Source organism: Anomaloglossus baeobatrachus, chromosome 5 (assembly GCF_048569485.1).
Source record: "Anomaloglossus baeobatrachus isolate aAnoBae1 chromosome 5, aAnoBae1.hap1, whole genome shotgun sequence".
NCBI lineage: Eukaryota > Metazoa > Chordata > Amphibia > Anura > Aromobatidae > Anomaloglossus > Anomaloglossus baeobatrachus.
The window spans coordinates 449,191,850-449,206,536 of record NC_134357.1 but is presented as its reverse complement, the minus strand read 5'-3'; the positions used below and the strand labels follow the sequence as shown (position 1 = coordinate 449,206,536).

Sequence of the window (14,687 nt, the reverse complement as noted above, 5' to 3'; positions counted from 1 at the left end):
CTGGAGACTCTCCAGAGTTTCGGGTGGATCATCAATTTTCCAAAGTCAAATCTGACACCGGCCCAATCGCTGACATATCTTGGCATGGAGTTTCATACCCTCTCAGCGATAGTGAAGCTTCCGCTGATCAAGCAGCGGTCGCTACAGAAGGGGGTACAATCTCTCCTTCAAGGTCAGGCACACCCCTTGAGGCGCCTCATGCACTTCCTGGGGAAGATGGTGGCAGCAATGGAGGCAGTCCCTTTCGTGCAGTTTCACCTGCGTCCTCTTCAATGGGACATCCTTCGCAAATGGGACAGGAAGCCGACGTCCCTCGACAGGAACGTCTCTCTCTCTCAGGCGACAAAAGCTTCCCTTCGGTGGTGGCTTCTTCCCACTTCATTATCGAAGGGGAAATCCTTCCTACCCCCATCCTGGGAGGTGGTCACGACGGACGCGAGTCTGTCAGGGTGGGGAGCGGTTTTTCTCCACCACAGGGCTCAGGGTACGTGGACCCGGCGAGAGTCCTCACTTCAGATCAATGTTCTGGAAATACGGGCAGTGTACCTTGCCCTGAAAGCGTTCCAGCAGTGGCTGGAAGGCAAGCAGATCTGAATTCAGTCGGACAATTCCACAGCGGTGGCATACATCAACCACCAAGGCGGCACACGCAGTCGGCAAGCCTTCCAGGAAGTCCGGCGGATCTTGATGTGGGTGGAAGCCACGGCCTCCACCATCTCTGCAGTTCACATCCCGGGCGTGGAAAACTGGGAAGCAGATTATCTCAGTCGCCAGGGCATGGACGCAGGGGAATGGTCCCTTCACTCGGACGTGTTTCAGGAGATCTGTTGCCGCTGGGGGGTGCTGGACGTCGACCTCATGGCGTCCCGGCACAACAACAAGGTACCGACGTTCATGGCACGGTCTCAAGATCCCAGAGCTATGGCGGCAGACGCCTTAGTTCAGGATTGGTCGCAGTTTCAGCTCCCTTATGTGTTTCCTCCGCTGGCACTGTTGCCCAGAGTGTTACGCAAGATCAGGGCCGACTGCCGCCGCGTCATCCTCGTCGCTCCAGACTGGCCGAGGAGGTCGTGGTACCCGGATCTGTGGCATCTCACGGTCGGCCAACCGTGGGCACTACCAGACCGACCAGACTTGCTGTCTCAAGGGCCGTTTTTCCATCTGAATTCTGCGGCCCTCAACCTGACTGTGTGGCCATTGAGTCCTGGATCCTAGCGTCTTCAGGATTATCTCAAGAGGTCATTGCCACTATGAGACAGGCTAGGAAACCAACGTCCGCCAAGATCTACCACAGGACGTGGAAAATTTTCCTGTCATGGTGCTCTGCTCAGGGTTTTTCTCCCTGGCCTTTGGCCTTGCCCACTTTTCTGTCCTTCCTTCAATCTGGACTTGAAAAGGGTTTGTCGCTCGGCTCCCTTAAGGGACAAGTCTCAGCGCTCTCTGTGTTTTTCCAGAAGCGCCTAGCCAGACTTCCACAGGTACGCACGTTCCTGCAGGGGGTTTGTCACATCGTTCCTCCTTACAAGCGGCCGTTAGAACCCTGGGATCTGAACAGGGTGCTGGTGGCTCTTCAGAAACCACCATTCGAGCCAATGAGGGATATTTCTCTCTCACGCCTTTCGCAGAAAGTGGTCTTCCTAGTAGCAGTCACCTCTCTTCGGAGAGTGTCTGAGCTAGCAGCGTTGTCGTGCAAAGCCCCTTTCCTGGTGTTTCACCAGGACAAGGTGGTTCTGCGTCCGGTTCCGGAATTTCTCCCCAAGGTGGTATCCCCTTTTCATCTCAATCAGGATATCTCCTTACCCTCTTTTTGTCCTCATCCAGTTCACCAATGTGAAAAGGATTTGCACTTGTTCGATCTGGTGAGAGCACTCAGACTCTACATTTCTCGTACGGCGCCCCTGCGCCGCTCGGATGCACTCTTTGTCCTTGTCGCTGGCCAGCGTAAAGGGTCACAGGCTTCCAAATCAACCCTGGCTCGGTGGATCAAGGAGCCAATTCTCGAAGCTTACCGTTCTGCTGGGCTTCCGGTTCCCGCAGGGCTGAAGGCCCATTCTACCAGAGCCGTGGGCGCGTCCTGGGCTTTGAGGCACCAGGCTACGGCTCAGCAGGTGTGTCAGGCGGCTACCTGGTCGAGCCTGCACACTTTCACGAAACACTATCAGGTGCATACCTATGCTTCGGCGGATGCCAGCCTAGGTAGACGAGTCCTTCAGGCGGCGGTTGCCCACCTGTAGGAAGGGGCCGTTTTACGGCTCCATTACGAGGTATTATTTTACCCACCCAGGGACTGCTTTTGGACGTCCCAATTGTCTGGGTCTCCCAATGGAGCGACAAAGAAGAAGGGAATTTTGTTTACTTACCGTAAATTCCTTTTCTTCTAGCTCCAATTGGGAGACCCAGCACCCGCCCCTGTTTTTTTGTGTACACATGTTGTTCATGTTGAATGGTTTCAGTTCTCCGATATTCCTTCGGATTGAATTTACTTTAAACCAGTTTATAATTTTTTTTCCTCCTTCTTGCTTTTGCACCAAAACTGAGGAGCCCGTGGGAGCACGGGGGGTGTATAGGCAGAAGGGGAGGGGCTTTACACTTTTAGTGTAATACTTTGTGCGGCCTCCGGAGGCATAGCCTATACACCCAATTGTCTGGGTCTCCCAATTGGAGCTAGAAGAAAAGGAATTTACGGTAAGTAAACAAAATTCCCTTCATTTGCATTTCTATGGAAAAATGATTTTTCTCGGTCCCTTCATTGGGGAACATAGGAAACCATGGGTGTATGCTGCTGCCACTTGGAGGCTGACACAAAGAAATACACTTAAAGAAAAAACAGTCATCTCCTTCCTCAGAAAGCTACACCCGCCTACTGGCTACCCAGTTTAGCTTAGTGTCATGTAGGAGGCAGACGCCAGTTTTGAGCTCCAGACTGGTTTCTGCCTGTGGTGTCTTTTACTAATCTTCTCTCTTCCCATTTAGATTAGGGTAACAGATTTGAATTCACATTTTTGAAATCTCGACAAAAGGTGGAGAGCACAGTCTATAAATCCCTAGGCAGTATACTCTTTTGTCTGGATGTCAGGACCCTGTACTGACATAGTTGAAGTTCAGGTACTGTTGCAGATGGGATGGTCCTTTTTGCCTTTTGTCTCCTGCCCGCCCACCGAAGCGTGGCACATTGCACAGAGTGAAGAATGAGAGGTAGACCTGGACCACAGGACACCTCTTCATAACAGGCAGGTAGAGTCCCTTTCCACATCCTGCCGCATTGCGCTGGCTCCATTGGCCATCACATCTGTGGCACCTGCATTGTTATTGTGCATAGTTCTCTTTTTTTTTCTGTGGCTTTGCTCTACCTCCTGGCACTGTTATTTACTCTCATGTTATTATATCTTAATCTGTACCCTTTTTTATGTTTGCAGCGTGCCCTGCAGCCTGTCCGGTTCCATCACGTGGCTGTGATTCAAATTTAGTTCTTGGCTTCATTTGTGACCTAGCAGTGCTTGCGACCATGCCCCCCACCTTTCCGACTAATCAAGTTCGCACGCAGGCTCTCTTTTTGCGCTTCAACCTGTGCCTGCCCCTTCTTGTCTCCCTAAATGTCACCATCTATGCTATGTATGCTGCTGCTTGGTACAAGCAGCTCCTGTGTGCTCTCGAGGGTGGCGAAGCCAGAACCTCAGACCCCTCAGCCTGGTCCTCTAGGACACAGAGACCTTTCAGAGCGGTGCCCTGGTAAACATAGCCAAACAGATGGCAGCCTCCACTCCTGTTCTAGACTGAGTGGGCTGTCTGACTCAGGGGGCCAACAATTAGTATCTCTGCAGCTCGCCCTCTACTGGCATTATTTTATCTCCTGCTCCACTGGTAACCCATTTTGCCTGCATGTCATGTAAAAACAAATTCCCCTCTGGCTAAGCCATCACAACCTGTGCCGCTTTCTTTCACTTGGTCCCCCTGCCTCCTCCAGCGAAGAAGCCCACAACAGCCTGCAACAGGAATATACCCACCTGCGTAAACCCTTACTCTGTTTCATTTAGTATCCGAGATGGGCAAGGTGTCCCAGACCCTGGTCACAATGGAGGAACGCCTACTAATGTCAACCACTGCACTTGGTACTGTGATCAGACAGTCAGACCCACCTATTACTCCGTCCCATTATAGCAGATTGCAGCAGCAATCTAAGAGACCTAAAGTGTATTCCTCATCTAGTTCTCCTTCTCTCTCCACAAGTTCCATACTGCACTTCTTCAAGGTCAGTCCTTAAACAAATTAGACCATAAATCCGACTCAAACTTGGAACTGGATTCCAATCAGGTGGTGCAGCTGAGAGACATGGTGCTGAAGCTGAGAGACATGGTCGACAGTCTTGTGAGCCAGTCTCTAAACTGAAAAGAAGAGGCGCCCTCTCCCCCTGCAAAGGCAGTGTATTTCAGAAAAGTCAGATGCACCACCAAATGTTTATTTTTTTTGCAATCACAATGAATTCAGGGAAGTGCTGATCAAAGAGTGAGCAGACCCTGAAAGACATTTCTATAGACGGAAACATATTGACATTTTATATCACCCTTCAGTCTCTCGCCTATCCAAGTTTATGACCCTTCCTTTTTCAGATGCAGCATTTCTCAAGGACCCCACAGGTAGCCTTGTGGAGTTCTTGGCCATGTCTGCATTTGAAGCAGCAGTCTCTGCCTTGTGACCAGCTTTTACCTCTACTTGGAGTTTTAAGGGAGTTATTGCATGGGCCGAATACCAATGTCAAGGCATTCTTTCTGCAGCCCATACAACTGAAACGGCATATCTCACAGAACAAATTGGCCATGCAGGTAAGTATCTGCCCTGCCTCCCTTGAATCCGCTATCTGTTCTGCCCGAAGTTCAAGCAACATTGTGGCGATCTGCTGCATGCTTTGGCTTAAGTTCTTGAATGCAAAAAATCCCTCAAGGACCTTACTTTTCAGGGGCACACTTTTTGGGCTTCAAGTAGGAAAAGTTAATTTTGGAAGTCATCGGCGTTAAGAGCATCCTCCTCTCACAGGCCAGATCAAAAAGTCCCATTTTTGAGTGAAAGGAAGGCATCATCAGTTTTGTCCCTTTTGACAATTCTCTTTGAATTGCAAGGAGAAGTACTATGAACCGCAAGATAAAAATAGACAATCCTTAAAACCAGCTTCATCTTGGTATTCACAGAGACGTTAGGATAATGTTTTCGTCAGCGTGATGGGGTTATTCCACCACAGAACATTCTTCAGGTGATGCTTGGGTCAGGGAAATTGTCTCCTCCAGATTCAAGATATAATTCACTGTCCTTCCACACAATCAATTTTCCTATCTCAGTCTCCATGGAACCCCTCCTTAGTCGACAGTTTTTCCCAAGCCATCACCTCCCTGGTCTGATCAGACGTTATTATTTCAGTTCCCATACATAAACACTCCAAAGGGTTTTATTCAAATCTTTTTGTCATGTACAAGAATGACTGTTCAGTTCATTCTGGACCTGAAACTGTTCAACAAGCAGAGTGTTCTCTGCAACCGGCCGGATGTCTTCATCAGATCTGCCACTAGGGAAGGGGGGCATTCTAGAAGCAGATCTGATGGCATCAGATGGTTGCAAGATCTGGACACGAACTGAAGCACTTTGTGGTACTGGAACCGCAAAGTTCCTCAGTTCGTGTCCTGATCTTGCAACTCTCTTGCGGTCAACACTAACACTCTGGCGATTGCATGGTCTCAATTTTCTGTTCTTTACCTGCTTTCTCCTCTACCTCTGCTACCCAAGTTGCTGAAGAAGATGAAGTCGGAAGAGTACCTATAATTCTGATGGCCCTGGACTGGACCAGAAGATCCTGGTATGTGAAAATAGTCAATCTTCTTGCAAAAATTCCATAGAGACTTCAACTTTAACCAGATCTATTGTCCCCTCTTCTACTTGAATTCACGGCCCCTTAATTTATTGGCATGGCTGGTAAAGCCATAGTTCTGAAATCTTCAAGTTTTTCTGATAAAATTGTGCAGACCATGATTAAGGCACAAAGCCATCCTTGTCTTGTATTTACCGTCGCACTTGGAAGGCCCGGTGTGAATTCAACGAGGTTGCTTCTATATACTTCTCTCTCTTTACTTTCCTTGTTTTTTTGCAGTCAGGTCTACAGTCCAATCGGGCCCAAAATTCCCCTAAGGACCAAGTTTTAGCTCTGTCCATCCTTTTTCAATGGAGCCTAGCTTCCAAATCTCAAATTTGGACTTCCTTCAAGTGTAGGTCACTTCGTTACTCTTTACCAGTTCCCCTTGGATCCATGGGATCTCAACCTGATGCTTAATGCCTTACAGTGTTCTCCCTTTGAAGCAATCTGGGACAGTTCTCTGCTTCTACTTTACTTTACAGTGGGTTTCCTAGTGGTGATCACTTTCATCAGATTAGTATCTGAACTGGCAGCTCTATTTTGTCTCTATACGTTTTTTTTCTGCCACATGAACAAGGTGGTTTTATGTTGGTACCTTCCTTCACAAGATGTTTTTTTCTTTTCACCTTAACAAGAAAATTGTACTATCTTTAATCAATTCTTCTCTCATCCAACAGAGTGATCCCTAAACAATTTAAGTTTGGTCAGCGCCGTGCATCACTATTTGCAGTGACAACTGCATTCAGACATTCTAAAGGGTACTTTGCACGCTGCGACATCGCTAGCGATCTCGTTAGCGATGTGAAATTCTAGATCGCAAGTGCGATCTTTCTAGATCGCACATGTGTAAAATGACCTAGCTATGTCGCAGTGTGCAAAGTACCCCTAACTCTTGGGTTGTCATGCCGGAAGGACCCTGATGAGGTCTTTCTGCCTCTAAAGCAACCATTGCTTGTTGGATTTGCTCTACTATTTTGGAACCATATAACGCCAAGTACAGAGTGCCCCTGTCCTGCACTCCACACAGGTTCAATTACAGTTTTTAGAAGCATTCAAAACCACAAGTTTTTCAATCAGAAACCGCTTCAGGAAATGTTTTATTTTACGAGAGGTTTTTTTTCCTATTTTGAAACAATTCCTCAAGGGTTTTGAAGGTTTTATTTTTCTGGAGGTGTTCTTTTCAGTTTTTTGATTTGCCAGTTGCTAATTTGGAGAAGTGTATGCATCCAATGACAACTTCAGTACACAGTAGTTTTACATTTTATGCAGAAGTAAACAATAACTGCAAAGAAAACATCCGTGTGCTGGAATAAGTCCTAGATTTCCATTGTAGTCCTGATTTTTCTTTATATTCCCAGACTGATATCTTCCTCAGGTATGTAGTAATCTGCTGATGCTACGTACAATAAAAATTGATTAATTAATATTATTTTCTTCATGCAGATTATCTGGATGAAACTCATGAGTTACCTTTAGAAGATGCTGATGTTGCAAACACCACAACCCTGGTCCCTGATGAAGAAATTGGCTTTGTCCTGGAGCCTGTCGATGATTCCGGTACAGAGTGGGAATAAAAAAAAGCATAAGCTTTGCTACATAATGTGATTTATCTATTATAGTTTCTTATAAATTTATACGTACAATCTGAAATTTAGGGGTACTTTGCACGCTGCGACATTGCAAGCCGATACTGCGATGTCGAGCGCGATAGTCCCCGCCCCCGTCGCAGTAGCGATATCTTGTGATTGCTGCTGTAGTGAACATTATCGCTACGGCAGCTACACATGCACTCACCTGCCCTGCGACGTTGCTCTGGCGGGCGACCCGCCTCTTTACTAAGGGGGAGAGTCGTGTGGCGTCACAGTGACGTCACACGGCAGGCAGCCAATAGAAGAGGAGGGGCGGAGATGAGCGGGACGGAAACATCCCGCCCACCTCCGTCCTTCCGCATAGCTGGCGTGAGACGCGGTGATGCAGGTAGGAGATGTTACTCGCTCCTGCGGCTTCTCACACAGCGATGTGTGCTGCCGCAGGAACGAGGAACAACATCATACCGTCGCTGCAGCTACATTATAGAAATGTCGGACACTACACCGATGATATGATTACGACGCTTTTGCGCTCGTTAATCGTATCATAAAGGATTTACACACTACGATATCGACAGTGACGCCGGATGTGCGTCACTTTTGATTTGACCCCACCGACATCGCGCCTGCAATATCGTAGTGTGCAAAGTACCCCTAACAGTGGACAATAAGCACATGAGTAAATATTTATTTCATTTTCTGCAGGATCTTTATAGATTTTCAACTGCTCTCACCACTTCTAAAAGTTGGTTCGGCGAACCACAGCCTGACAGATATATTTATTTATTTGCCAAAAATTGGTGTAAATTATAGCATAAAGGCTGACATACAGTTAGGTCCAGAAATATTTGGACAGTGACACAATTTTCGCGAGTTGGGCTCTGCATGCCACCACATTGGATTTGAAATGAAACCTCTACAACCGTATTCAAGTGCAGATTGTAACGTTTAATTTGAAGGTTTGAACAAAAATATCTGATAGAAATTGTAGGAATTGTACACATTTCTTTACAAACACTCCACATTTTAGGAGGTCAAAAGTAATTGGACAAATAAACCAAACCCAAACAAAATATTTTTATTTTCAATATTTTGTTGCGAATCCTTTGGAGGCAATCACTGCCTTAAGTCTGGAACCCATGGACATCACCAAACGCTGGGTTTCCTCCTTCTTAATGCTTTGCCAGGCCTTTACAGCCGCAGCCTTCAGGTCTTGCTTGTTTGTGGGTCTTTCCGTCTTAAGTCTGGATTTGAGCAAGTGAAATGCATGCTCAATTGGGTTAAGATCTGGTGATTGACTTGGCCATTGCAGAATGTTCCACTTTTTGCACTCATGAACTCCTGGGTAGCTTTGGCTGTATGCTTGGGGTCATTGTCCATCTGTACTATGAAGCGCCGTCCGATCAACTTTGCGGCATTTGGCTGAATCTGGGCTGAAAGTATATCCCGGTACACTTCAGAATTCATCTGGCTACTCTTGTCTGCTGTTATGTCATCAATAAACACAAGTGACCCAGTGCCATTGAAAGCCGTGTATGCCCATGCCATCACGATGCCTCCAACATGTTTTACAGAGGATGTGGTGTGCCTTGGATCATGTGCCGTTCCCTTTCTTCTCCAAACTTTTTTCTTCCCATCATTCTGGTACAGGTTGATCTTTGTCTCATCTGTCCATAGAATACTTTTCCAGAACTGAGCTGGCTTCATGAGGTGTTTTTCAGCAAATTTAACTCTGGCCTGTCTATTTTTGGAATTGATGAATGGTTTGCATCTAGATGTGAACCCTTTGTATTTACTTTCATGGAGTCTTCTCTTTACTGTTGACTTAGAGACAGATACACCTACTTCACTGAGAGTGTTCTGGACTTCAGTTGATGTTGTGAATGGGTTCTTCTTCACCAAAGAAAGTATGCGGCGATCATCCACCACTGTTGTCATCCGTGGACGCCCAGGCCTTTTTGAGTTCCCAAGCTCACCAGTCAATTCCTTTTTTTTCAGAATGTACCCGACTGTTGATTTTGCTACTCCAAGCATGTCTGCTATCTCTCTGATGGATTTTTTCTTTTTTTTCAGCCTCAGGATGTTCTGCTTCACCTCAATTGAGAGTTCCTTAGACCGCATGTTGTCTGGTCACAGCAACAGCTTCCAAATGCAAAACCACACACCTGTAATCAACCCCAGACCTTTTAACTACTTCATTGATTACAGGTTAACGAGGGAGATGCCTTCAGAGTTAATTGCAGCCCTTAGAGTCCCTTGTCCAATTACTTTTGGTCCCTTTAAAAAGAGGAGGCTATGCATTACAGAGCTATGATTCCTAAACCCTTTCTCCGATTCAGGATGTGAAAACTCTCATATTGCAGCTGGGAGTGTGCACTTTCAGTCCATATTATATATATAATTGTATTTCTGAACATGTTTTGTAAACAGCTAAAATAACAAAACTTGTGTCACTGTCCAAATATTTCTGGACCTAACTGTACATATTAGATGGTCGTCAGCCATGTTGGATACCTCTGTTATTGACAATAGTGCTTTTTTAGTTGAGTGCTCCCATGTCCTTTATGAGAGAGCCATCGCCAGAAATGGCTTATCTCCAGGAGACAATACAATGAGCAATCCACAATCGGACCTGCTGGATTGATATGTCTCCCGACTATAAATTTGATATTGGCAGGTTTGGTCAACATTAGTCTAATGTGTATTTGGAGCTTTAATGTTATTGAAATTACAAACCACTGGTCTAAAATATAAGGGAGCCCACTTTCAGTTGCCAACCTTCAAACAAGCTTCTTCATTATCAGACTTCAAAGAGAACATACTGTTGTTGCACAGAGACCCACTTGTATCTGTGTCTGCCCCTGCCATTCCAAGTTGTGGCCCAAGATATTCCAAATTTATTGAGAGGTGTCTGCTTCTCAATAAATTTGGGGCAACTTACTCCAGTGGGCGTTGCATGAAACACCAGTTTTAGTAAATTCCCCCATAGGTGGGAATTAACTGTCAGATATACGCCAGTTTAATGGTACAAAAAAATAAAATAAATAAACATTTCATAAGTTTTGTAGCAAGGGAACATTTACTCAAAACGTGATATTCTTAGGGGTACTTTGCACACTGCGACATCGCTAGCCGATTGTAGCGATGCCGAGCGTGATAGTCCCCGCCCCCGTCGCAGCTGCGATCTCTTGTGATAGCTACCGTAGCGAACATTATCGCTACGGCAGCTTCACACGCACTTACCTGCACTGCGACGTCGCTCTGGCTCTGCGACGTCACACGGCAGGCGGCCAATAGAAGCGGAGGGGCGGAAATGAGCGGGACGTAAACATCCCACCCACCTCCTTCCTTCCTCATTGCAGGCGGGACGCAGGTAAGGAGATGTTCCTCACTCCTGCAGCTTCATACACAGCGATGTGTGCTGCCACAGGAATGAGGAACAACATCGTACCTGTCGCTGCAGCGAAATTATGGAAATGACCGACACTACACAGATCATCGATTTTCGACGCTTTTGCGATTGTTTATCGGTGCATCTAGGCGTTACACGTTGCGACATCGTTACTGGCGCCAGATGTGCGTCACTTTCGATTTGACCCCGACGATATCGCAGTAGCGATGTTGCAACGTGCAAAGTACCCCTTATTCTTGCCACTTTAAGTGGTGGGTATAAATTGTTACGAAGAAGATATTGTTGGCAAATCTTTTGTATCAACAGATTCACCCTAATTTACACAAGATGTTGTCCTAAATTATGGTACAAATGTACATCTGTTTAGAGCAAGTATAAATGTATTAATGGGGAGCTAAAAGGTGCTACAAACTTATTAAAAAGTGTGTAATACGTTTGGTTGAGTATGGTTAGCCTCACTTAGAACTGGCATATGAAACCCAATTCTTAGCAAATTTCTACCATAATCTCTGTACTACACATTCTATATTACAGAAGGCTAATGGGGTAGTGGGTAGAGTTGAGCGCGGTTCGTGGTTCTCCAGTTCGCGGCTCGAGTGATTTTGGGGGCTGTTCTAGATCGAACTAGAACTCGAGCTTTTTGCTAAAGCTCGATAGTTCTAGATACATTCGAGAACGGTTCTAGCAGCAAAAAGACCAGTTAATTACTAGCTGGCTTTCCGCTGTAATAGTGTAAGTCATTTTTTTTTTCTTTATCGTTCCTTTGGGAGACCCAGACCATGGGTGTTTAGCTTCTGCCTCCGGAGGACACACAAAGTACTACACTTAAAAGTGTAGCTCCTCCCTCTGAGCTTATACACCCCCTGGTAGCCAGTCCTAGCCAGTTTATTGCTTTGTGTCAGGGGGCATACATCCACACATGCATTCTCATCTGATTTGTTTGACTTTTGGAAAGAGTTTGAAGAAAAGCGGGTCCATGTCTGGACTCCCGGCATGTCCCTTCTCACCCCACTGTGTCGGCGATGTTGTTAAGGTTGATTTACAAGGCTTCAGCCTTACATGCCGCGCTCCTTCACCATCCCTTCTGGGCTCTGGCTTGAAGTGGGAGCCAGCACGGTCTCCATGCCTGGCAGGAGTCCGGTCTCCATCCACAGCCCCTTGAGGATTCTGTTGGACCGGAGCACTCATCCCCAGGGACATGGCCCTGCGTCTCAGCAGCTAAGTACCTGAGACGTTTATGTTGGGGGTCCCGGTTCTTTATTGTAAGGGGAGAGTATGCTGTATGTGATTGTTTTAACTTTTCCGGCGGGTTCTCTAGCTTTCTTTGTCGCTCCATTGGGAGACCCAGACAATTGGGTGTATAGCTTCTGCCTCCGGAGGCCACACAAAGTATTACACTTTAAAAAGTGTAACCCCTCCCCTCTGCCTATACACCCTCCCGTGCATCACGGGCTCCTCAGTTTTATGCTTTGTGTGGAAGGAGGCACACATCCACTCATCTTCTCATTTTAGTTATATCGGTTGGAAGAAAAGTGGGCCCCCACGGGGCCCCCGGCATGTTCCCTTCTCACCCCACTTTGTCGGCGGTGCTGTTAAGGTTGAGGTACCCATTGTGGGTACAAAGGCAGGATCCTCATGCCGTCTCCTTCACCATCCCTTAGCGGCTCTGGGAGAAGTGGGATCCTGAGCGGTCATCCAGTCACTGGGACCGTGCTCCCTCCGCAGCCCCTGGGGGAATCTGTCGGACAGGAGTTTGTTTATCCTCAGGGACCGGGCCCTGGATCACTAAGGTACTCTGTACCCCCATGGGGGATGTGCATGGAGCGCCTACATCCCGGACGCTGCAGCAGCTGCTTATTTGTGACGGCCGGCGGACTTCCGCGCCGACCGTGCCTGTTTGTCGGCCGCGGTATTAAATTTAGTCCCCGGCTTCAATTGCGGCCTAGTAGCAAAACTCCCGCCCCCGGACCTGTCTATCAGGGATAAGGGCGGGACTGCCGACCTGACGTCGGCTGTGAGGGCCAGGGCATCCTGTATGTTCCCCCCCCCCTCACTGATCACTGTGGGGACTCCAGATTCCCGCACTTTTCTAACGCCGCCCCCGGCTTCTCTCCTCCCCTGAGAGCTCCGGCAGCCATTTCTTTGGCATTCTGCCTGTGGAAGATTTCCTGGAAAGAGCTCTGCAACGCTGGGAGACCTAAGGCAGGGAATCTGGAGGACACACACTCCGCTTTTTAGCGGTCGGTAAGCCACACCGGTCACCCGGTGCTGGTCCCCTTAGGGTGCCGGAATAGATACTATATATATTTATATACTTCTGTTCGGTCGGGCTGTATACCCTCCCCTTATACCCTCAGTGATCACTCTCCTAGGAGACAACAGCATGTCGTCCACAAGGAGCAAGGGGGCCAAGACACAGGGTTATTTTGCGACCTGTACCTCTTGTGCGGCTAAGTTACCTGCAGGTTCCACCTACCCTCACTGTGAGCAATGCTCAACCCCTGTTTTGCTTCCACAACCAGAGCCTCGGTCACTAGTGGGCCCCTCGGCTCAGGTAGAATCCGTTGCTCCCCCTGTCCAGGCGGCAGGGACAGAGTTTGCAGTTTTTGCTAAAAAACTCTCTGAGTCACTCTCACATTCCATGGCTCAGTCTATGGACAAATGGTCTGCCAAGCTGCTTGAAGCTTTGCAGTCCAGACCGGTCCCTACACAGGCCCCGGGCCCTGTTGGATCTTCACCCCCAGGCCCCTCTCTGCCCGCGCCGCAGCACGTTCCCAGGGGGGGGCCCTAGGTCTCATGTGGAGGACTCCGGCCCGGACCACAGTCCCAGACCGGCTAAGCGGGCACGCTGGGACTCTTCCCCCGACTTCTTCATGCTGCTCAGGTTCCCAGCGTGAGGACTCTCTGGAGGACGAGGCGGACGTCGCAGTTCAGGGCTCTGACACTGACGTTGCCCTCAATCTTGATACACCTGACGGGGACGCCATAGTAAATGATCTTATCTCGTTCATCAACCAGGTGTTAGATATCTCTCCCCCACCGCCACCTGTAGAGGAGTCGACTTCTCAGCAGGAGAAACACCAGTTTCGGTTCCCTAAACATACACGGAGTGCGTTTTTCGATCACTCTAACTTCAGAGATGCTGTCCAGAAGCCCAGAGCGGTTCCGGACAAGCGCTTTACTAAGCGCCTTACTGACACACGTTACCCCTTCCCTTCTGACGTTGTCAAGGGTTGGGCTCAATGTCCCAAGGTGGATCCCCCAGTCTCTAGATTGGCGGCTAGATCTGTGGTATCGGTTGCAGATGGATCATCGCTAAAGGATGCCACTGACAGGCAGATAGAGCTCCTGATGAAATCCATCTATGAAGCCACGGGCGCGTCTTTTTCCCCGGCCTTTGCAGCCGTGTGGGTACTACAAGCTATCTCAGCTTGTCTGGCTGAGATTAATGCGGTTACACGTAATTCTGCTCCGCAGGTTACGTCTTTGACTTCCCAGGCGTCAGTTTTTTCTTCCTACGCCATGAACGCAGTTTTAGACTCTGCTAGCCGTACAGCGGTGGCATCCGCTAACTCTGTGGCAGTCCGCAGGGCCATGTGGCTGCGTGAATGGAAGGCAGACTCGGCTTCCAAGAGGTTCTTAACCAGTTTTCCGTTTGCTGGCGACCGATTGTTTGGCGAACGATTGGATGACATTATTAAGGAATCTAAGGGAAAGGACTCCTCCTTGCCCCAGTCTAAGCCAAAGAGACCTCAGCAACGACAGATACAACCGAGGTTTCGGTCCTTTC

At 48.0% G+C, this 14,687-nt stretch overlaps 1 protein-coding gene across 2 annotated transcripts in view; it reads left to right on the top strand.

Annotated features, from left to right (window-relative positions):
• RAD21L1 (RAD21 cohesin complex component like 1) overlaps positions 1 to 14,687 on the top strand; it is a 102,003-nt gene that overhangs the window by 38,953 nt on the left and 48,363 nt on the right. For both annotated transcript variants that reach the window (XM_075350515.1, XM_075350514.1), the window contains exon 8: positions 7,340 to 7,453. In XM_075350515.1, the coding sequence (XP_075206630.1) occupies positions 7,340 to 7,453 (114 nt within the window). The remainder of the gene's footprint in view (positions 1 to 7,339; positions 7,454 to 14,687) is intronic.